Genomic DNA, 23,687 nt, shown 5'->3' on the forward strand with positions numbered 1-23,687 from the left:
TTGTCAATAAGAAGAAAATGGGATTATAGGTTTTGTTCAGTGGTTTTAATTACACAGTAACTACTATGTGTGGTAACTAGTACGCAACCACACTGTACTTTTTATGTAATTTCAGGCTATGTGCAATTCACACTAATTTTAGTGTTGTGTTAATGAGCACTTGCAATTTTAGCCACATGCCATATTAGATGCAACAGGTGTCCAAATTTAAAGGTGTCATAGTCAATAGAATAAACTGGAGCATTCTTTTTAGACCTTTTCTTTAAACTGATATTGGGACCAATATCATTTTGTTCTTTCACTATCTTGATCAGTACCTTACAAATTTGGAATGATGGAACGTTTGAGTCATATGAGACAAGAAACCGAAAAGGAAGCATAGAGTGAAAGACAGAAGAGGAAGGGGAAATAACAGTGCAGGAGATTCACTAAAGGATAATAAGAAAAGAGAAGCCATGAGAGGAATTCTTAGGGGTGCTGAAAAGAAGGAGCACTATGCATTTATAAATAAATCTATTTTGATCACTTTTTCCTCCCAAAAGCTTCAGACTGAAATAACATGAAACATAATTCAGAGAGCTAATAAAAGTAGTATTTATGGACTTTCTGATGCTTCAACGTTTATTTTCATCTTTAATCAGGATGTAAGGGAAATATCAGAACTTTTCATGGAATAAAGCACTTTTAAAAAAAGTCAGGGATTTGAAACATTTCCTTCTCATGTGTTAAATCAATAGGAAATATTTTGAAATTCCTCAACTGAAATGTTTTATCTTGTTAAACTAATCAAAAAGTTTCATTTTGATTTGGTTCAAAGTTTATTTCTCTTGGTGACCTATAACACGTAATGGGAATCATATGATTTGGCCATAGTGGGTGTGTCTACATGTGCAAATAATTCAAAGTGGTAAACTCCAGTGCATATCATACCAGAGTTTATTCTTCCTGGGTGCACTATTTGAACGTGTGCTCAGGACCACAGCACGTTGAGCCAGGTCAGAGCAGCCCCCACTGGCAGAGAGTCTGCGGGGGTCTGTCAGCCGGGCTGAGGCTGCTCCACCACCAGCTCAATATGCTGTGGAGGGGCTGGCTGGGGCATGAGGGTGCTTCAGTGCATGGCAAACTGATACCCTCATGCCCCAGCCAGCCCTCATGCCCTAGTGAGTATCTACATGTGCACTGCTGCACAGCAAATAACTTCACCATAGGATAGCACTTGTACTTACAAGTATTATCCTATGGTGGAGTTAATTAGTCTACTGCAGCCTAAGAGGTCCACATGTATAGATATGGGGACTTTACTGTGGAGCTAATTAGGCAGCTCTGTAGTAAACATCTTGTGTAAATTCACCCAGTGAGAAAGAGATACAGAGAAAGAGGGATGTAGTTTGGTCAGAGAATGTGATGTAGACTAAAGGATGGGAGGTATAAGATGCTGGGGGTATCTATACATGCGCTTTACTGCAGAACTGACTAATTAGCCCTGCAGTAAAGTATCACCATCTACATGTGTGGCGTTATTAGGCTGAACAAAGTTGATTAACTCCTCTGTTCGATAGTACTGCCCAACACAAGTACTATTCTATGGTGGAGTTATTTAGTATGCCACAACACACATGTAGATGGTAACCAGGGCTGACTGGGGCATGGAGGTGTTACAGTGCAGGGGCTACCTGCCAGCTAACTCCACTCCATAGCATCTTTGTGCTGCAGCCAGCCCCTCCACAGCATGTTGAGCCAGGGCAGAGCAGTTTTGGGTTAGCAGGCTGACTCTCTGGGCCCCCTTCCAGATGGGTCAATGTACTGTGGTCCCAGGCACATGTCTAAATACTGCTCCCAGGAGCAATAAACCCCGGGACAAACTGTACCGGAGTTTATTCAGGCGCATTAATTTCATGTGTAGATGTGCTCCCTGGAAACTATAACTCAAACTCACATTTGCTTCACTAATGATGCACCAGGTTTCATCACGTAATAATGTGCCTTCAGTAACTTCACTATGAGCTCTTTGAAAATGAACAATCTTTCCCCAATCAATTTTGGATAAAGAATAAATTTGATAAAACTGAAATGTTAGCATGAACTTTAAATACATAAAAAGTAAAAATTTTGCCAAAAATTCCTCTTAAGAATTCATACAATCCTAGTAGGGAGAAAGAAATGGAGTTTGCTCCTTGGATATATGAAGGTGTTTCCTCCTTATTTAAATAAATAGAAATCCAGTACTCTCTTGTTTAGAAAAGTACTCAACTAATGTTCTTCGTCCATAATAGCAGTTTACTATTCCTTCACTCACAAAATGTTAATGTATAAACAAAGAGCACTATGACAATATCATTTTGATTAACAGCCATGAATATTGTTATAATTATATATTTGTTTTGAAAAGAAATGTTCCAGTGTTACTTAGTAAAACAAATTAAGGAATTTAATTAATAGATGTGACTTCTTTCATATGAAAATAGTCTTGAATTGGTTATTTCATTATCAGCATCTGAATCCAATTTTTGACACAGCTTTTGTAGTTGCAAGAGAGATATTTTTGAAAGTAGGCTTCTCATTACTGAACTTCCAAAGCAAGGTGTTGCATATGTTCAAATTTTAGCCTGGAATAGTTAGAACTTTTATTTATATCCTATTTCCCCACTGTGCTACATATCACTTTAGATAACATGTCACTTGCCAGGCATGCAACCTATTTTCTCATTATGTGCATGGTTGCTGGTACTGGAACTGCACCCCAAATTCTTGAGAGCAAACTGCCTGTAACGTCTATGTGCAAAGCCACAGGAAGCTCAAACTTGCAGGAGTGGTAGCTCCTGAGGAGTCCACAAAGCCTGCCAACTTTCAACAAGATAGGTTCAGGGGGTTTGGAGAAACAGTACCTCAAATTCTTGAGAGAAAACCTCCTCTGACTTCTTTGTGGAAAGCCACAGGGAGCTCAAAACTGCAGGTTTACTAGCCTCTGAGGAGCCCACAAAGCCTGCCAACTTTCACAGTGATAGGTGCAGGGGTTTGGGAGAAACTGCACCTTAGGCTGCTAACAAACAAAACTCCTGATCCAGATGGAGTGAGGAGGGTGGCAGTCGCTCCGTCTGCACCTGGAGCTTGGGGAACCCCGGCAGCGGGAGGCTTACCTTGAGGAACACCAGCTGCTCACCCAAACCAGGATCCAAGCAGGTGCGGTGGGGTGTCACGACATCCACAGCCGTGCTGAACACCCTCTCGCTTGGCACACTGGTCGGTGGACAGGGCAGGTATTCCCAGGCAACTGTGGCCAGATCCGGCCACATCAGGCTGCGGGTTGCCCAGTAGGCCAAGGGGTCACAGTCCAGGGGCTTCACAGGCTCAGCAGGATAAGCAGACACCATGGTGTGAGGGCTGTCTGCCTGATCCTGGGGTCTGGTGGGTCTGGACCCCCTAATGTTTGCCATGGCCTTAGCCCATATTGGCAGTGCTTGTGGTGGAGGGGAAGACTGGCTTGTGGATGGCAGTTCAGGCAGTGGGTTCAGGCAGTGGATCCCCCTGTCCCACTTCCCCCCGCCCCCGCCGTTCTGCCTCTGTCACTTTCTTAATAAGTACCTTCCTCCAGTGACTCAGTGTCCCGCTGCCACATATGTTGCCCTTCACCCTTGGGTCACAGATGGCGGCCAGCATATGCACTGTGTTGGACCCCAAGGGCTTAAGCCTTTTCCTAAGGCTCTCCTTCAGCTGCCTCACCAGTGCCTGCACATCTGGTAAAAGCGGCCTGCCCCAGCCAGGAACATCGGCCCCCAGGAAGCTCTCCATTTGGCTGCAGAGGTCCTTCACTATGGGGGCCACCTGGATGAGGAAGGCATCAGCAGCACTGAGGGTCTCCATGGCCTCAAGGAAGGGCTTGAGGACCAGCAAGATCTGGGAGATGGCATCCCACTCAGCTTTGGTCAGGGGCAGCTGATCCCAATCTCCCCAGGCAAGGCCAGCTCATGGATGGCCTTCTGTTGCTCCACCGGCTTCTCGAGCATCAGGTATGTGGAGCCCCGCCAACTCTCCACATCCTGCATGATTTTGTGCTGCGGGACATTTAGCTCTGCTTGTTTCTCCCGCAGCATCTTGCCCTCCTTGATGCTCCGGTGGAAGTAGCCTGCCACCTTCCTGCATCTGGTAATGAGCCTGTTGGTGTTGCTGGCACCATCACCAGCAGCCCTGTCTCCCTCCAAGGCATCCCTCACAATCAGATGTAAATTGTGTGCCACACAGTGAATACCAGCAAAGTTGGCATCATGGACTGCCTTGACCATATTGACCCCATTGTCAGTGACCATGAAGCTGCTGGTGAGCTCAACCTGCCCAATGCCCAGTCAGCCCTGCACCATGGGGTTCATGGCCCCCCTTATCTCTGCTGCTGTGTGGGACTCATCCATCACCTTGGCGTGAAGGAGAGCCCACTGATGGCCTGACGGGTTGCACCAGTGCCCTTTGAGGGAGAGGAATGGATAATCTCCACCCCGGCTGCTCCAGATGTCCGAGCTGAAGTGTACGGTCACCTGTCGACCTGCCTTGTGCAGCTCCTCCCTCAAGTGCTCCCTGAATGCTTCATATAGGGAGGGCACCACCGTCCTGCTGAAGGTGGTGCATGCGGGCACCTGGTAGGATGGAGCCAGAAATGCCAGGAGCCACCTGAACTCTGGCTGCTCAACAAAGGTGAATGGCTGGCCATCCAGAGCAAGCATCTCCCCAATGGTCTGGGTGACCTTGCTCGCATTTGCAACTGGTCCCTTTTGCCCCAAGTGTTCCAGGGTGCCCTGCTTCTGCTGTGGGGGGACGGGGGCTGTGGAGCGAGCGGGGTCCGTTCCTGTGGCAAAGGGGTGGTACCTGTGGAGATGATTCAGCATCCCCGAGGTGGTCATGCGCTTTGCTCCCTTGCCCCAGCTGATTTTGGCTCGGCAGTGCACGCGGATAGCAAACGCGGAATCATCTGCCAGCTCATAATGATCCCAGACCATGCTAGTACTAGGCTTTTCCCTCTGGCGTGTGGGTGCATCTGTGGATGCTGCTGAACTCTCTCCCTCTTCAGCAGTCAGAGGCACAGCAGGAGAAAGAGCGGACTCAGCTGAGCCACTTGCCTTCACCTGTACAGAGCCACCTTCTGAAGTGCCGCCTGGGAAAGACCTTGTGGCTTGAAAGGAAAGGTTGAGGGGGGTTGAGCACAAACTCAACTGATTCCCCCTCCTTCCCCAGAACTTCCCTTGCCAGGGCACCGAGATCCAGATCCAGCGCCAGCTCTTCTGGTGCGGGAAGGCTCAGCATCGGCAGTGACACGGGGTGGAGCGCGCTCCTGTGCTGGTTGCAGTTATGGTGGGAGAGGTTGTGGCTGCTGTGTCTGGACATGAGAGAGTCTCAGGCACAGGCAGTGGCTCTGGTGGCACTGCTGCTCCCCTCTCTTTACTGCTTGTAGCAGCCTCATCCCTTGTAGTGGGAGGAAAGAGGCTGTGTCTGAGTTTGGTGGGGGGAGAAACTGCAGCTCTCCCACTTGCAACCCCCCTTGCTCCCCTTCGTGCAGGCTGGCCAGTGTGGCCACCTGCCTTTCCACCCCGCTTCATAATGTGTTCCTTCTTATGTAAACTGGAAAGTAGTTATAAAATAAAAGCACCAAGTTCTCAGAAATCCCTGTTGCTAGCACTGCAAGCAGGGAATCTGTTGAAGATCAGGGCTTCCAGCCATCGTGGTCTGACGCAGAGGTGCTGGAGAACACCAGCAGCTCAGAAACTGACCCCAAGGCAGAAAGCAGGGAGCTGAAAAACTGCTGCCTTTTATGCATTTTCTCTGGCCCTTCCCCAGAGCACTGGGATTGGAAGGGACCTCAGAGAATGCTGACAGGTCACTGGCCAGCCACACATGTCAGTCATCAAAACACTCCTTCCCCCTCTCCCCCTCCTTCTCCCTCCCCTTACTTTCCTTTTTTTCCCCCCTCACGAATAGTCGACCCGCGCTGTTAATATTCGACTCATGCTGTTAATATTCGACTTCTGGTATTCAATGTGACAGCTATTTGACCAGCTGCTATTCATCTCGTCTTTCACTTTTCAAGGTTGAATATGTCAAATATTTGTTGAATTGAATATTAAGTTGAAGCTTTGCACAGCCCTATTAGTTATCCCTACCTTTCATCAGGTTGCCTAGTCATACATTCCTTTGTTCACTCTGTTAACAAGGTTGAATGAATGGTACAAGCATCTTGAACCTTATGAATGTTGCTTAAGTGATGTAAAAGCCATGACTGATGCACACACAGGTGTTAGGTATATGCTTTTCCAGTTGCCATTGAAGGGCATGAATAAATATTGGCACTTCAAAGGACGGTATTGTACTTTGATGATGCATAGTAAAAAGGTTGGATAAACATGAAAAAGGAACATATGAGTAAAAGAGTCAGTTGTAGCACTTTGTTTCTCATATCAATTTCCCTTCTGTTTTCAGTATTAAACACAGTGCCAATGCTGTCCAGTCATCTAATACAATATAGATTCTTCCTCACTTTTAAAAAATACTGTACCTTTTCTTTTTTCCAAATGTGGAGGACAATATAATACAATATAGAAATCTCTCCTCAATTTGAAAAAATATTGTACTTTTTTGCAAATGCGGAGGACATGGAAATCCAGTGAAGTATGGCACATCAGAATTGATAGTATTCTCTCCACGTTTCAGGTTCTACCATGTGGGATTTTCTATCTATGGAAATTTTAAAAGATGAGGTTTATTTTGAAAGTCTCATTCTGGGGTTTACCTATGCTGAAAGAATATTTTGATCTGAAAATAAATCTTGTAATACTTGTACTGGCCAGGGGGTTTTCCTCATGTACCCACAAAAGCTGGTGTATCCAATAGGACTGAAGTACTTTTCAGCTAATATTTAATTTATTTTCACATGATGAGAGGTGCTGAGGCTAAATAGTAGTAGGGTGAGGTTTACCATCTGAATGGAAGTGTAAAACGTTAAGGGATGCCAACCATAAATCAGATTTAGAAAAACATTCTGAAGTGCAGCATGAATTTCAGTTAGGAGGACATGGGTACAAAAGGACCTATCCTAATTCTGCTTTACTTGTGAAACATGGTTTATTCTCTTTGTAACCACATATGGTTTAGAACATAACCAGAACATACAAGGGCAAGTCCAAGGGGTGAGTGCTGCTGCTGTTCACCTTCCCTCTACCTCCTCCCCTACTGAATTCAGTGGTAAGGGGAAAAAAGGGGATAAGCAGTGATCATGAGCACCCTTTGTACTATAAAGCTATATGAAAGCTGTGGCTTCTGCCGTGGCTTCTGCCAGTGCTCTCTTGGTGAACCTAGCTCTGCATGCATAGCTCTGTCAGGAGCTTGTGCTGACCAGGAGGTCAGCTCAGCGCTTACTTCACATGTCTGGCACAGCCGAAGTGTGGCCAGTTGCACCCTTCTCACCCCACTCCAATGTTGCAGACACACAGATATTAATTTTCAGCTAACCTAAACTGGAGAAGGTCAGTTGAATTTAATGAAGCCATATTGCTTTACACCAGCTGAGGTACTGTATCTTCTAAATCACTTGACTGGAAGTGGGTAGTCTAAACTTGAATACATCCTCAAAACACAGTGATAAAATTGCAGTGCCCTGATGTTCTTTCAGTTTGAACAATGGTGAAAAGCTATTTGAGTCTAAGAACTTGTGTAATGACTTTTAAACTTAAATTCAAAAAGTTTAAGTGCCAAGTTATGTCTCTGAGAACAAAGTATTGCACCTTATTGATCTTTCTTTTATTTTTGTTGTTGTTTCAGGTTGGGTTTCCCCATGATGATTGTATCCTGTACCATCGGGATGTGTTATCTCCTTGTTGCTCATGTCGTAGTTGGGTGGAACTCTTAATAATTTATATTTTCAAGCCTAAAAGAAGATTCACTCTTGATTAGTCTATATATCAGAGCTTGAAGAAAGCAGCATAGAAGAAAAAAATACTTTTAAGAGCTTCATATTAGTTACAGTGATAGGCAGCTTCAGATTTTTTCATTAATAACTTTATATTTTTCAACAATTTTCAGTGAAGTCCTACAATAAGTTTGTCATGGTCAGATTTAATATGCACATAAAGAAGCAACATCACAAGGGAATATGTTGTGTTCTGAAACTATATTGCCACAATCTAAGTATAGTCATAGTTAAAAAAATTCATTCACCATGGGAAATATTCAATAGTTTCTTCTTAGGGCTTCATTTTTCCTTTGTGAATATATTTAGTTCTGTGTATTAAAGCAACTAATAGTCAACCTGTATGTGCTGTATTAATAGATGTATAAGCAGAACCTCTGTATGCTATGGGAGATGTATCATTATCTTTGTTTAAAAATAAACACATCCCAACAAGAATTTTGTATGAAAGAACTTCTTTTGGAACGTATTACTGTAAATCTCCTATTAAGTTAAAGTAGTATCTGAAAGAATGAGATCATAGTTTGGTTGTATTTTTGTTCTTTATATATATATTACTTTTAGTTAGCTACCCAGGCTGGTCAAATGATCTATAGTAAGTACAGAGTCTCTGAGGGATTTAAAGTTGCAGTTTTCCTCTCCAAAATCTTTCATTAGCTTAAATTACCCAGGGGACTGTCTCATCTGTGTAGAACAAGAACTGACAACCTGAAGAGCAAAACATGTGAACAGAAGGGAATTTACAGTGAGTCATAGTAGAAGAACAAACACTGCCATACCTCTTCTGAAGTGATCCAATGAATGAGGAAATAGGTAGCAATACTTTTCCCAGGGAGGGTTGAATATTTATAATAAAGCCTGCAATCTAACCCATCCTAGTAGTGGACAATAAGCAGGATGCATTCCTTGACTAAATATGACTGAATTGGGTACTTTACCAATCCACCCACAAACAAGTAGCTGCTCCCTTACATATTACAATTAGAAGGCAGTCCTTGGAGAATGTTGAACATTTTCCTTACATAAGCCATCATCTTTCCCACAAAGTAAACATGATGATAGTCAGTACCAGATATAATCAGCAGCATTGCCTTTGGATATCTCCAAAATCACATCTTTAATGATCATGACATCAGGACCCAAACCAAACTGTTCATCTACCAGGCTGTTTTCATCCCTACTCTGTTGTATGGGTGTGAAACCCAGACAATATATCAGAAAAACCTGAAAGCCTTGGAATGTTACCATCAGTGATGTCTTTGGAATATTCTCCATGTCATTAGGAAGGACAGAAGAACAAATTCCAGTGTTCTGGGTCAAGCAAACACCACCAGCATCAAAGCTATTTATATAGCACCAACTCCACTGAACAGAACATGTCATAAGGATGTCTGACAACTGGCTTCTGAAACAAATCCTATATTCCTAACTTGCCAGTGGTCTAGAGGTGGGCAAAATATGAGACTAAAGGAAACCTTGAAGGCCAATCTGAAGAAATGCAGTATTAGCATCAATACTTGGGAGACTCAAGAACTGACTCATCCTTAATTGCAGTGATCATTTTAAGCAAGACTGCCTTACTATGGAGGTAGATAGGCCAGAGACACAAAGGGAAAGAACCATGACCTGATATCACCAGGATCCACTCCTTCCTCCTGGAACTATATTCCATGTCTTCAGATGAACATGCAGATCTTGCATTGGTCTCTCAGTCCTGTCCAGATTTACTGATGGCTTCCCTACTTACTGGAAGACTGTCATCTTCATATCAAGGGGCTGCTGATAGTGATGACCCCTTGTAACAGGGAACCTGTGGAAGAAATCAAACTTTGTGTTGTGTTTGGTATTAGAATTCACAGACTCAGTCTGAGTTTATTGGCGACTATACCATACGATCGTAGGGAGGAGATCTAACAGAACTCCTCCCCTCTACAAGTTAAAGAGATGATAACTTGTTAAGGAAGATAGCCAATGTGAAAGATAGCCAACATGGTCCCCATCTTTAAAAAAGGGAGGAAGGAGGACCCGGGCAACGACAGGCCCATCAGTCTTACCTCAATCCTAGGGAAACTCTTTGAGAAGATCATCATGGAGCACATCTGTGATGGGCCGGCCTCAGGGATGATGCTCAATGGCAACCAGCACGGTTTCACTAGGGGCAGGTCTTGTCAGACCAACCTGATTGCCTTTTATGATCAGGTCACAAAAGCCGTGGATGCAGGTGTTGCCATAGATGTAGTCTTTCTGGACTTCAGCAAGGCCTTTGACACCGTCTCCCACCCCATCCTCATTAAAAAATTGGGTGACTGTGGCATTGATGCCTACACAGTCAGATGGATTGCAGATTGGCTGAAGGGTCACACTCAGAGGGTGGTGGTGGATGGGTCATATTTGACCTGGGGAGAAGTGGGCAGCAGAGTTCCCCAGGGCTCGGTCCTTGGGCCCGCACTGTTCAATCTCTTTATCAGTGATTTGGACGACAGGGTGAAAATCACCCTGTTTAAATTAGCTGATGATACCAAAATCTGGGGTGAGGTGAGCACGCTAGTAGGGAGGGAAAGACTGCAGCAAGACCTGGATAGGTTACAGGGGTGGGCTAGCAAAAACAGGATGCACTTCAATAATGACAAGTGCAGGGTGCTGCACTTGGGCAGTAGTAACCAGCAGCACACTTATAAGATGGGAAACTCCCTTCTTGAGAGCACGGAGGCAGAAAGGGATCTTGGAGTCATTATTGACTCCAAGATGAACATGGGCCGACAATGTGAGGTCACGGTTGGCAGGGCTAACCGGACCTTGTTGTGCATCCACAGGTGCATCTCTAGCAGGGTCAAGGAGGTGATCCTCCCCCTCTATGCGACACTGGTCAGGCCACAGCTGGAGTACTGTGTCCAGTTCTGTGTGGCCCATCTGCGGACAGTCAGATGGGGAGTGCATCACCCACTACTTCTCTGCCCTGCCCAAGGGGGTGAGGGTGTGGGGGCGGGGCATGCTGTTTGCCTGCAGGCCCATTGCCCACCATTGGGTTGGCCTGGGATCCTGCAGATTGAGAGGCACCCAAGCTGTTGTCACCCTGGTAAGTGTGGGGCTGGGCTGGGTTCCTGCTACAGATATCAACATCAAGCATAGCAAGTGAGATCTCAGGAGAAGACCCTTACAGGCAGGAGCAAAAGCTAAGCAGGGCTTCAACAGGGTGCCGTAGCAGCCCTAAGGCATGTCCTGTTACATGCCTCAACTCAGAAATATAATTTTAGAAAGATAATTAAAATTAATTACAAAGTTCATTCTCAAAATGATTATCCCTTGACAATATTGCTTATTCCAAGAATGAGCATAAATTCCAGATTGCCTCCAGAATATGCTCAACCTAAAGCACACTTGCCAAGATAATTTTCTATGGGGCTGAATTTGGCCTGATTTCCATTCAGACTTCTATTTTGCAAGATAACTTCATGCATAATGATGAGCATTCTGTTGCAATTAGATAAATATTTGTGTAACAACTTCATATGGATCCATGGTTAAAAAATACAACTGTTTTATTAACCCTTCATTTTTTTCTTGATGTACCTATCAAGGCAAAGACTATGAATTGCACAATAACTTCTGCATAAAACTTGTGAGAATGTTTTCAGGATTGCTAAAGAAATTGCTTTTACCTGTGGCTTTTTTTTTTTTTGTACTTGTATATATCCTAACCTTATTTTCCTATTCTATTATAATAGGGTCTTACTAGGTTCAGAAATGGCTTTCCAAGGATATCTGGACACCTGTAGCCCTTTAAAAACTATAGGAGCAGGGAGAAAACCCACCAACTTTGGTCACCAAACACAATCATGGTAATAATGTCCTATTAGCACATACAAGAATCTATTCTGTCTCATCATCCAAAATACCAATGCACGTAGACTCTGTCACTGGTTTCACTTTATGAATCCATGCCAGAGGACTCTCTTCAGCTTTTCTCCTAAACTTCTTGAGCTGTCGTCAGTGGGCCTGTTGTATAAGGAGACTATAGTAGAATGCTTAATGCAATTCAGTCTACTGATTGAGAAAATGCTTCATGTGGTAATCTTTTCTGAAAATAGTCTTGAAATAAACTAATTGTATTTCCTGTTTCACTGTGAAGAGGCTCACTGAGACCTCAGATGACAAAACAAATGGGAAATGTAAGATAAAATTGTTTGCTTGCCCAGAGTTTTATGTGACTGTAATCTAATGTTCAGCAAGCAAAGGAAGAGCAGTGATAGATAACCATGTTTGCCTGTCCTGTTGCTTTTGTCTCTCACTTGAGTAGACAATGTGATAAAAGGAAGACTACTCGGGTACTTCAGAGCATTTCTAGAATGTGAAGTATGTTTTTTGTTGACTTAAGTCATAATACCATAGTTATATGCACATCAGAATGGCATCACAAGCTCAAAACAAATAGCGCCAGGGATCTCATAAAAATAAAATGGTTTTGAAGCATGAGCTAGAATGATTTTTACAGCTAAAATGAATGTAAAAGTTTGATTCAAATGTTACTGCAGTAATGCATATCATTAATAGGCCAGCTGTAGCATGCTTAGGGCTGATTTCTGTGGGCCTGATTATCATCGTCTCTAAGTTGCGTTGTTTCATTGTCCCTTATAGTACTCCTACAGTGATATGGACCTTAGATTGAATGTAAATTTCTGTCTACTTGAAGGCCCCTTTACATTGCTAGAGTACTATAAAGTGCCTGTAGTGATGCAATGCATCAAGTATATTAGAATTAGGAAGTCTAAGGTAAGATCAGTAGGTCAGCTGCACTATCAGCAGAGGAAGGGATCTATTAAGGAAAGGGAAGACTTCTTAGGAGGGCACATGATAAAAATAAACCAAATGATAAATGTTATAGTAAAGATTGAGTGGACATGTCCATCTATCCTTTTACATAGCAAATGGTAGTGGTATTAAAACTGAAGGAAAAAATGTTTTCTAAATTATGCACAACTTGCTTTGGGAACAGGACATTCTGCTTAAGAAGAAAAAAATAAGAAAAAATAATTTTAATTTAAATAAGAAAACCCAGAGTCACTATAGCAAAGATTTAAAAAACTACAGGGCCATCAGGCTTCCCCTACATGTTAGAGGTACTGTGCAACTACCTGGTTAATTATGCAGTTCCTTAAGAACGGGTACATGTGTGTAAAGTAGTCATCACACAATAAAAAGCTCCAACCAGCTATAACGTTAGACCTTGGAAATACATACTGACTTTATAGCTGGTTGCTATTGAGCCTTAATTTGCATGTGTAGCAGGGTCTCTGACAGGGCTGCCAGATGTAGGGGTGCATGATGCATGATGCCCAGTGTGGAACCCCTGAACCCTGGGGATCACAGCTCAGGGGTGTGGTGTCCCAGGCCTATGTGCAGAGCTGGGACTGAGAGACCTTACAACTGATGGGACTCTTGGTCCCAGCTGTTCCTCATGCAGGCTGTACTAAGAGTCCTGCAACTGAGGGGGCACCCAGTCCCAGGTGCACCTCCCATCAGTCATAGGACTCTGTTCCAGCTGTGCGTGAAGCATACCTGGGCCTTAAAGCAGGTGTGGAAGTTTGCATCTTGCCAGTTCAGGGGAAGCCCAGGATTGGGTTCCCCTACACCAGCAATAAGATGCGATTGGATCCAATGTGCAATTGTGTGGATCATGCCCTAGATCCAATCATGCTTTTACCTGCATGTGTGGAAGGGGCCTCAGTACAAGCCTCTTTCTAACTCAGAAGAGTAAGTAGTAGGATGGATTGTTCCACAGCTGCCTAGACAAAAGTATTTCAAACGTGACTCTAAAACATTTTGTCCTAGACACTGTTAAGAGAAGAGTGGGTTTACATGGATGCCGGACCTCATCCTGTATAACCATTTTTATACTTCTAATGACGAACAACATAAAATGAATTTCTTCACATATGCCAAGTTTGTTATGAGAGAATTTTAAACTAGTTCATTAAACAAATATTCAGATTTTCCATTGTCAGCTGAAAACATTGACATCAAACACACTGTACATGAACATGCTTACCCCAAATGAATCAATGTGCTCCAGTGTGTAATAGACAGGGATTAGAGCCACGAGACAAGGCTTCCATTTCCTGCTCTCTTGCTGATTTGCCATGCAACTTTGGGGAAGCCAGTTAATTTCTGTGGGCACATTTATACAAAAAGTTTAGCTGTATACAAAAAGTTTATACAAAAAGTTTAGGCATAATTAGCTCAGCACTAAAGTCTCAGCATCTACACATGTGGCCCTATTTGGCTGCAGGAAACTAATTAATTCCACCTTATGTTAGTACTTGTAAACACTAACAAGGCAGTGTTCTTTAATGCACAGCACTAAAGCCCTCAACTGTCAGGGCTGGCTGTGGTGCAAGAGTCCTTCACTGCAGGGGCTGCCTGATGGCTCGTCCCTCACTGGAGCATCCTCATGCCCCAGCCAGCCTCTCTGTAGCACATTGAGTTGGGTTGGAGCAGCCACAGCCAGGCAGGCTGCTGTGACCCAAGTCAATGTGCTATGGTCCCAGGTGCATATGTAAACACTGTGCCCAGGAGCAATAAGCTCTGGCATGATATGAGCTGGAGTTTGTGTCATATTAATTTCATGTGTAGATGTGTCCAGTGTTTCAATTTCTTCTTCTATATACTGGGCCAGTTATAGCCAATTTTAGACAAGACTTTGCAATCTATTTTTGTTTTGTGGATAATCTAAAGTAGATGCTGTCTACTTCCTCACAAATGGTACAGAATTAAAAGTGACTGCAAACTATGAAAAGAATGGGGAAGCATATCAGCATAAGTAACAAATAGATGTTTAGTCCTATCAGTATCCCTTTTAGTCATTTTAAGCGTCAGAGAATCAACAACAACTGAAATGGACATACATTAACTATGTTAACCACAAGCCCAAGGGGTTTTCAATTGAATGTGAAGAAAATGACTGAGAAATATGCGAGATGAAACAGCTGAAGCATTACATTAATACTTCTGAAATGAATTTACAATAGAAAATTTTAACATAAATTGCACGTGGTAACCACTTTAGAAAAAGTCATAGTACGTGAATCCAAATGATTTATTAAGGGCAATTCAAAACCAGCAAGTGTTTGAAGCTTACTGAAAGAAGGATTAAAACATTTCTACATCAGTAGAAGATGAGGGAGGAAATGTCCTTCTCATTGGATTTCTTATAGAGGAAAATATTATAGGCCTGGCAATCACCTATTTCTAGTCCTGGCAGTAAAAAGCAAGAAGAGGTCATGCACTATGGGCACTTTTACACATGCTCTGTGGGTGGGAGGTGGTGCTTTAATTAGAGTGGCTCTGAGACCTGCTATAATGAGACATCACAGTGTCTCATGTATCAGCATCTCTGTGCTTCAAAATGGTAGTGGGGTGCTTGAATTAAAGCTCGTTGAACAAGCTTTAGTCCAAGTGCCTCCACTGCCATTTTGAAGTGTGGGGACACAAATACATGAGATGTGGGAGGCTGCTGGTGTGCAGTATTTACCATGCTCCAGCAGACCCTACTCCAATGTGCTGTAATTACAGTGCATCAGAGCTGCCTCTGCGCTTGTGTACAGGTACCCTATAGGCCCACTGTTGAACACGCACTGATTTTGCAAGTTGCTATAACAGCTTTGATATGCAGCAGCAATTTTACAAGTACAGGTTTCCCTCGATTTATGCTGTACATGTGTTCCCAGGGAACGGCACATAAATCAAATTTGCGTAAAGCAATCCCACTTTACAATGTAACAAATTGGAGTAAGGCTGGGACTACAGAAGGGGCTGGGGGAGGCGTGCTGCTCCTGGGGCTGCACAAGGCAGCAAAGCAGAGGGAAAACAGCAGCACTCACCCCAGCCCCAGCTGCAGCAGCCCTGGGAGTGGGCTGCACCAGCTGCCTGTAGCTGCTGGTCTGCACTGTGCTCTGCCTGTTTCCACTCACCTCTGCTCTTGGGCTGGTGTTGGCTGCTCCCAGGGCTGCTGCAGCAGTGCCAGGGGTGAGTGCTATGCCCTGCACCAGCCATGGCTCTGCTTGTCTGCACTCACCCCAACCCATGCTGGAGTGGCCCCGGGAGCAGCCAACACCAGCTGCCATGGCACGGCATAGACCAGGAGCTGGGGTGAACCCAGGTGCTGGGGGTCAGATGGAGCATGTTGCAGCCCAGTGGCTGCAGGCAGCTGGTGTTGGCTGTGCCTGGGACCACTGGAGCTGGGACTAGGGTGAGTGAGGCCATGGCCTGTTCCCCTCTCCACACAGACTTACGTGCTTGGGCGGGGGGTGGGGGGTGGGGAGCATCTATACTGATTGCATAAGAGTGAATTTATCTTGCATATAACGAATTATGGGTCTAAATATGCTCATTGCATAAGGACAAATTTACATATAAAGAACCTGCATAAATTGAGGGAAACCTGTAGCAGTTTCAATCAGCACTTTATCTGATGAATCAGTAATGACAAGAAAGTCTTCTCCAAATTTGAGTCTTTTGGCTGGAGTAAAAGCCCTGCTTCTGTTTTTCAAGAAAATTCATATACATTTGTTCATTAGGGCTGCATCCAGACATACAGGCACATGCCATTTGTGGTGCTGCAAAACTCTTTGCAGCATGCACCACACATTGCATGCCTGGAACATTAAAATGTTACTACCAGGAAATCCCAATAAAAAAAAAAGTCGAGAAAAAAAGGAGCAGTGCACATGAGAGAACTATGTGCTGTAAATATGTAGGCTTGGTCCTCCTGGGAGATGCTCTGGCTGCTGGCTGCTGGCTAGAGCATCTCCACCCCTTTAGTCGTCCCCTGGATCTACCAGTATGCTGGAAGCTGTGAGAAGTGAGGAAAGGGCAGTTTCCCTGAAGTGGGGAAATTTACCCTACACCAAAGTGCGTGTGCAGGAGCATGCACTGAGGCAAAAAGTAGTGGAACAAATTTGTGCTGCTATTATTTTTGCTGCTGCAAGTGCACACCCCCGCATGTGTGGATGTTCCCCCTAAGAGTGTGTAGACAAGGCTTGTAGCTAGGTAAGCACAGCATGCCCCTCTCCCCAAAAAATGAACCTATGAAACAATGTAGGTAAATGTGTCCAGCTTACAGTCCACTGAGCCAGTGATTCACTATTTCTTTAACATCCACACAAAGGGTGATGTGATCTTTCTTTGTCCCCAGTAGTTCTTGGTATGTATAGGGTAGGAGGCTGAGGGGGCCTGAGGGCTACACTGGAAGTGGAAACCCACCCCTTCCAATTGGGACTGAATTCAGGTCCTGAAAGCTAAGTTACTCTGGGCTCTGATAGATGTACAGGCTCCCATTCTAACTTATGGCGCTTTACATAAAGCTGGTTAATTATGCAATTACATTAAGAATAGGTACACATGCAAAGTAGCCATCATATGATAAAAGCCCCTACCAGGTATGCAGTTAGACCTTGGAAATGTGTACTAACTTTATGGCTGATTGCTATTGAGCTTCAATTCGGTTGTGTTGCATAAAGCGCCATGAATTAGAGCATCTCCTCAACTCGGGAGCCCAAGGAGCCTGCTTGCAGCTGAGGAGTCGTCCTTCTCTTCCCTCCCCCCAAGTTCTGGAGCTGTCAGAAGGAGGGTGGGGGAGGGTGAAGGGGAAGAGGGAGAGAACTTCCAGCCCGAGCTGGAGGGGGGAGGCTTAAGGGGGGGATGTGGTTGAGGGTTGGGGGCCTCTGATCCACCTGCTCAGGCTGGGCAAACGGCAGCTGGCAGCTCACTCCTGCTCCCCTCTCCCTTCCTGCTGACAGTCATGGGGATGGGGATGGGCTGCACCAGCCCAGCCTCAAACATGTCACAGATTAACTCTAGGGCACACAAATTTCCTAAGGTGCTCTATAGTGGATCAGCTCCATTGGATCAGCCATTCATGTGTTTCATGGTGTGGCTGTAAAGCACTTTCAGGGGGCCAATCATGTGAAAAACATAACTTCTGTCTGTGCCCCCTATCAACTGAGCTATGCAACTCCTTGAAATAATGTAGGCAGGCAAGAAAAAATTAGTGGGGAATTTTGAATATCAACTGTAACACTTTTATTGAACTTTCCTCTCTTGTTTCAGCTACTTCTGGGGCTCTTGTATCTTTCTTGCCTTTTCTTTCTATCTTCAGCTTTTATTTAGTTTGTCCATGATCTGCCTTGAGTCTAATTTCTTCATACCTAACCCCACAAACTAACAAATAAAGAAAAATAAAATTAAAGGGAAGAAAACATGAATATTTTCTCTATATTCACTCATATTAGCAGCATCTGTCCAGTTTAGGGTTGGTCTGTCTGTCATCATCTCCCATATTTAATGCATTGTTGGTAGCCCAGAGAGTGACTACTACTGATTTGAAATATTAAAGCCATAGAGGGTGCATCTACACAGGACATTTATTGAACAGTTGACTAATAAACTGTGCAGCAAATGTTCCAGAATCTACACATGCACACCTATTGGGGTGCACAAAACTATGCAACTCTAAATACAAGTCCTACCCTATGCAGTTTTTTCATGCACAGCAGTGCATGCACAAACACTGCCTTGGCTGGCTGGGGCAAGAGTGTGCTTCAGTCCAAGGGCTGCCTGCCAGCTAGCCATTTGCTGAAGCACCCTCATGCCCCAGCAAGCACTTCTGCAGCTCTCTGAGCCTCATTGGAGCATCCCCAGGCTGGCAGGCTGACCCCCAGGCTCCTTGCCAGCTGGGGGTGCTCCAACCCAACTCAAATGCTGTAGTTTGGGTGCACATATCAACTGTACCTGGGAGCTCCCTGGGAGCAATAAACTGTGAAGCAATAAGGTCTGCAGTTTATTGCTGCACACCAATGGCACATGTAGATGCACCCAGCCGTCTCAAGATGCTTTGATTCATAACAGTAAATTGAAACAGAAAACTTGCTTCTTCTGGAAATGATGCAGGTGTGCTAATGCTTTAGGATGTTTTCGGTCTCAGTATCACTCTTGTATTTACTGTTGAGCTCAGACTGCTTAAAGCTAGTGCCACCAAACTGAATGATTAAAATCCCAAAGAGCCTGAGAGTAAGAAATCCACCAAATGTAATTTTTCTTTCTTTGTTTAGTATAAAAATGAACAATTGATTTGATTTCTACCTGACACAGGGATATTTGAAGCTTTGGGCCACTGTTCAGGTCATATTATATGGAACAAAAGAGGTTATTGGTAGGTGGGTACTGAAAGTCAGGCACAGAACTTTGTTTTCCCTGACTTACAAGTCCATTAACTTTTGTGAGGTCTGATCTATACATCTGTTAGGTTGTAGAATATCCTTAATGGGTAGGGTTTAAAAAAAGATTGGGCAAACATCTGTCAGAGTTGGTCTTTCTAAACTGATCCTACCTCAGAGCACGGTGAGTGTTGGGTCCATTCAAATCCTGCTTTACTCTAATTTTTATGTCTAAGCACTAGAAACTAGGTGGGAAATGACAGACTATACTGATAGTCTTCTGCCTTTTTACGTTGTGAGAATAATGAAAAATATTAATCTATGACTAGAACATGTGGAGGTTTGCGATCAGCAGGGATCCAGGTTTTCCATTCACCATGGAAAAATATTGTAAAACAAAGATTTTCTCATCTTAAGGACAAAAATCTGGATTTTCTTTTTTAAGGAGAAAAACACGTATTTTGTATATGAGAAAAACATGGGAAATGGCAGATTTGCCTTTGCAGTCTGCCCGAGTTCCAGCCTGCAAGGGGCAGAGGGGAGTGAGAAGAGGGCAATCAGGCAGGGGGCACCATGTGCATGTGTGTGTGCACACATGCACATGGCAGCCAGGCAGCCTGGAGAACAGCTCCCCACAGGCAAGTCAAGAGGGGTGGGATTGAGGCCCCATAGCAAGGGAGGAAGGGAGGGAGGGGAAGGAAAGGAGTTAGGTAGGGCTGGGGCTGGCACTGCTTCCCAGCCAGGGTGGTGTGTGTGGCTTGGGACCCAGGCCTGGGAATGCGCAGCCACAAGGCCCTGGCAGGGAGCAGGATGGCTTGTGTGGGGTGTGGCCGGGGGGCTGTGTTTCCACCACTCAATCACTGTGTTTCTACCCTCAATCACTATTAAAACATACATTCTAAATACCTATAATTTTGGGGTTGATTTGTTAAAGTTGATTTGAGTTGATTTGTAAAAGTGACGAGCACTCATGGCTGCAAACTGAAGTCAAGGAGAATTTTGCTTTGATTACATGGAGTGCTTTTAGGCAACACATTCTGGAAAAATTAGGGCAAAAGTCTGCATCCAGAACAAAGGAACAATTTTGACCTTTGTCTTGAATGCCTCGGTACCCAATCTCTGAAACAAACCTTTAACTCTCCAGATTGTTGTAAACATAAAGTTTGAGGCAGTTCAGGTATTATAGTGATAAGCCCATAAGGCAATCCTGTCTTCAGAGGATAGTAAGGTGCAATGAATAATGCGGGAGGGGGAGAGGGAGCCACATACTGAAATGTGAAGACAAAAAAAAAAAAATTGATTAGTTGTTCATAAAGTAAGTTCTTTTCAGTCTGCATTGAACAGGGCAGGAGTTCTGTAGAAAAAAGACTGTGATCAAAGATTCAAAGATGTATAATAATGTCTAGATATGAAGGAGCTGAGCTAATGGGTAGTACTAATTCTTGACTTATCAACCTTATTGATTTCTAAATGTTTATCTGTGTAGTGTCAGCAAAACCTGAGTTAGCCGCCCAAACAGGAAAGGGCAACCTGGCTTGCGTTGTGGTCACTAACTGTGATAATATTACTCAAGAGACATGAGAGTGCCAGCAATGATTTTTTTATTACTCATGCGAAGGGTAGACTCCTGCCTTATGGGCAGAGAGCTACCCTGAGAGGGGTTTGACCTTCCATATTTATATGTTTGCTTTACATATGGTATAATGAGGTTAGTCATCGTTACATATTTTTCTGTTAGTTATAATTATCTCTTGCGATTGTCATCATCATAAGGGCATCTTCCCCTTTTCAGTTGGGTCAGGGTCACCTTCCTCTTTCCATTTGGGTCAGGGTTGAGCCTCAGAATAGATGTCTTCTGTATTAGCACTTACGTTTTCGTAAGATTATATTTAGTATTAGTATTACACATCTTAGTCATATATGCTTGGATTTAAACTGCCTATTAGTCAATTTGTTAGACAAACATTTAATATACTGAACTTATGAACTTATAAACTTCTCATGCTTGAACTTACGACTTACTCAATTAAGCAAGTTAGCCTATCTTTTATATCAGTAGTAAGTATAGTAAATATACATGTAGCATAAGAATTAAAACAATATAAAGGTCCCCCTGATCAAGGTCCTGATTATGAGAAACTTCCCTGTTTATGAAAGGGCTTGAAACAGGACTGTCAAAATTACTTGGTTCTGCAGGCCAATTGAGAATTGCTGAGCTGGTTTGAGGACTGGACCAGAATTGACTCCTGTATAATGCCTATGGTGCTGGGCCCACCCCATGCACTGTGGGCAGCATCTGCTCTGTACTGGTCTTGTACACTGTGTGCAGTATGCAACAGCCTCAGAACTCACTGTGTATGTGCCTCAGAGGGTCCGGTGCTTGGGCTTCATGTGGTGCCCTGGACTGTATGGGGTGGGGGGGCAGGGATCCAGGGGGCTTGGGGGGATGGGGCTGGCCAAGGCAGGGGGAGGGGGCTTCAGGGGGGCTGGTGGGGGGAGGAGCCAGCTGTGGCAGGGGTTGGGGGTCTTGGGGGGGCTGGTGGGGGGAGGGGACAGCCAGGGCAGGGGTTGGGGGCCTCAGTGGGGCTGGCAGGGGGAAGGGCTGGCCATGGCAGGGGTCAGGGGTGCTCAGGGAGTGGTCAGGGCCATTGGGGGTTCTCCCATGGTCCCCCTCCCCCCTCCTCCAGCCCCCCCAACCCCGTACTCACCAGCACCAGAGCTCTGGTGCTGAAATGTGGCCTGGCTGACCACGTGTTTCAGTACCAGGGTGAGGGGCCAACCATAGAGATACTCTCCCAGCCAGAGTATCTCCATGGAGGACCCAGCCTCTGCTTGCCTCAGGGTACAGTCCGTGACCGTGATCTGCTCTGCTTTTTTTAAACTTTAAGTTTTTTAGACCCTGGATATCCAGGGGTCTAATTTTCTCCCTGAGCTGCAAACTTGAAGCATGGGGAACATTTTTTCATTCCCGCACGTGCCTGTTGCCCCACCTCAAAGGGGTTTGAGGTGGGGCAAGGGGCACATGTGCACTCATCTGGATGCACCCAAAGTGTATATTGGTTAGCATGAGAGAACAGATATCTCATTAAATGTGTGTCCAGTTTAAGTAGGATATGAAAAAACAAACAATTTACAGCTATTTAATAGGTTTGGAGACATCCCACAAGGCACCTGATGTAATGCTCCACATGCTCACTTTTTTAATACCCTAATAAGTGAAAGCTTACAACTAAATAGCTTAGCCCTGTTTTAATGAGGACACGGCTGCCACAGTTTAGTTTTTTTATCATGGGTGTAACAGGGTCCTGACTGAAACCCTGTTACTAGAGGGACTTTGGCAGCTGAAGTTAATTATTAACCGGTGGGAAGGAGGCATGCCACGCCCACTGAGAGCCAATGAGACTTGGGCCTGAAGGATAAGAGGAGGAGAAGTTGCCTTCGGGCACCACAAGACAAGGAGATGCCGTTGAGGACCCTCACTATGAAGGATCCAGAGGGAGGATCCCAGGCACAAGGGTCCACATGACCAAATGACACTGGAGTCCTGGGACTGGCCGCCCCCCTTGCTACGCACTTGAAGTCCACGACAGAAGTGGTGAGTCACAGAGGAGTGGAACCGTAACGCCAGAAAAAGCCGTGGCTCTGTGCCAGGACATGGCGGAGCTACCTGGGAGGCAAAAGGGAGTGGGGGATGCCTGCACTGCCCCTGAAGAGGCAAGAAGCCGGCATCCACATGCAAAGAGAAGGGGGTTAGGGATAAGAGACTGATAAAATGCCCCGGTCCCCAATACGGCACAAGACATAGCAAGGGAACCCTGGTGTTGCCAGTAATGAGACGCTAATGTAATTGGCAGCGGGTAATCGGGATGCTATGCTGTACTTACTGACTGAATAAGCTGGCAGGGATCTGCCTGGATGCCTAGGGGATCCCTGAGATAGGTCTGACGGACTGTGTCTTCTTCCGGGTGTTCCTGTAAAATGAGAGAGAGAGAGAGAGTGTAATAAAGCACCTGTACTGTACTCCGATCCAGCATGGTCCTTCCTGCGGGTACTAGCTCAGGTAACACCTCCTTCCTCTCTATTTTCTTTAAGATCAAAGTCATGGCAGGCTAGAATCAAGGGGTTTAGGTGGTACCCTGCACAGCCACACTGACAATGGGGTAAGAGCATGCACATGAATAGTTACCACAACAGAGCTGCTGAGTGGAGAATGCCCATTTCCTTTCTATGCTCTATAATTTGTTTTCCCAGATATGCCCCCTGTACAGTCTTTTTGCCCAGAGAAAACTGATCAGTTAGAAACTACTGTGTTCCCCAAACAGCAAGGATTTAACAGAAGTCTTATTTGGCTTGAAAATTGGGAAAACAAGCTACACGTATTGGTCCACGGGTTTTCATAAAGTCTTGGGCAGTCTCTAAGATTATGGGGACTTGGGGTAAGCATAGTTTCTAATGGTTGGAGAAAATCTGATGAGACTAAAGCCAAGAGTGCAGCTGAGGATAGCAGGTTGTTTAAAACTCAGAATTCTTAT

General features: G+C 44.7%; 1 protein-coding gene across 1 annotated transcript in view; it reads left to right on the plus strand.

The window, feature by feature from the left end:
• Positions 1-8,372, plus strand: part of OCA2 (OCA2 melanosomal transmembrane protein) — a 416,292-nt gene extending 407,920 nt beyond the window's left edge. Inside the window, exon 24 of the mRNA XM_090031667.1 lies at positions 7,798-8,372. Within this exon, the coding sequence (XP_089887793.1) occupies positions 7,798-7,885 (88 nt within the window). The 3' untranslated portion in view covers positions 7,886-8,372. The remainder of the gene's footprint in view (positions 1-7,797) is intronic.
• Positions 8,373-23,687: the final 15,315 nt, after the last annotated feature.

This window comes from Crocodylus siamensis, chromosome 1, assembly GCF_052110815.1.
Source record: "Crocodylus siamensis isolate JL-2025a chromosome 1, ASM5211081v1, whole genome shotgun sequence".
In the NCBI taxonomy this organism is placed as follows: domain Eukaryota; kingdom Metazoa; phylum Chordata; order Crocodylia; family Crocodylidae; genus Crocodylus; species Crocodylus siamensis.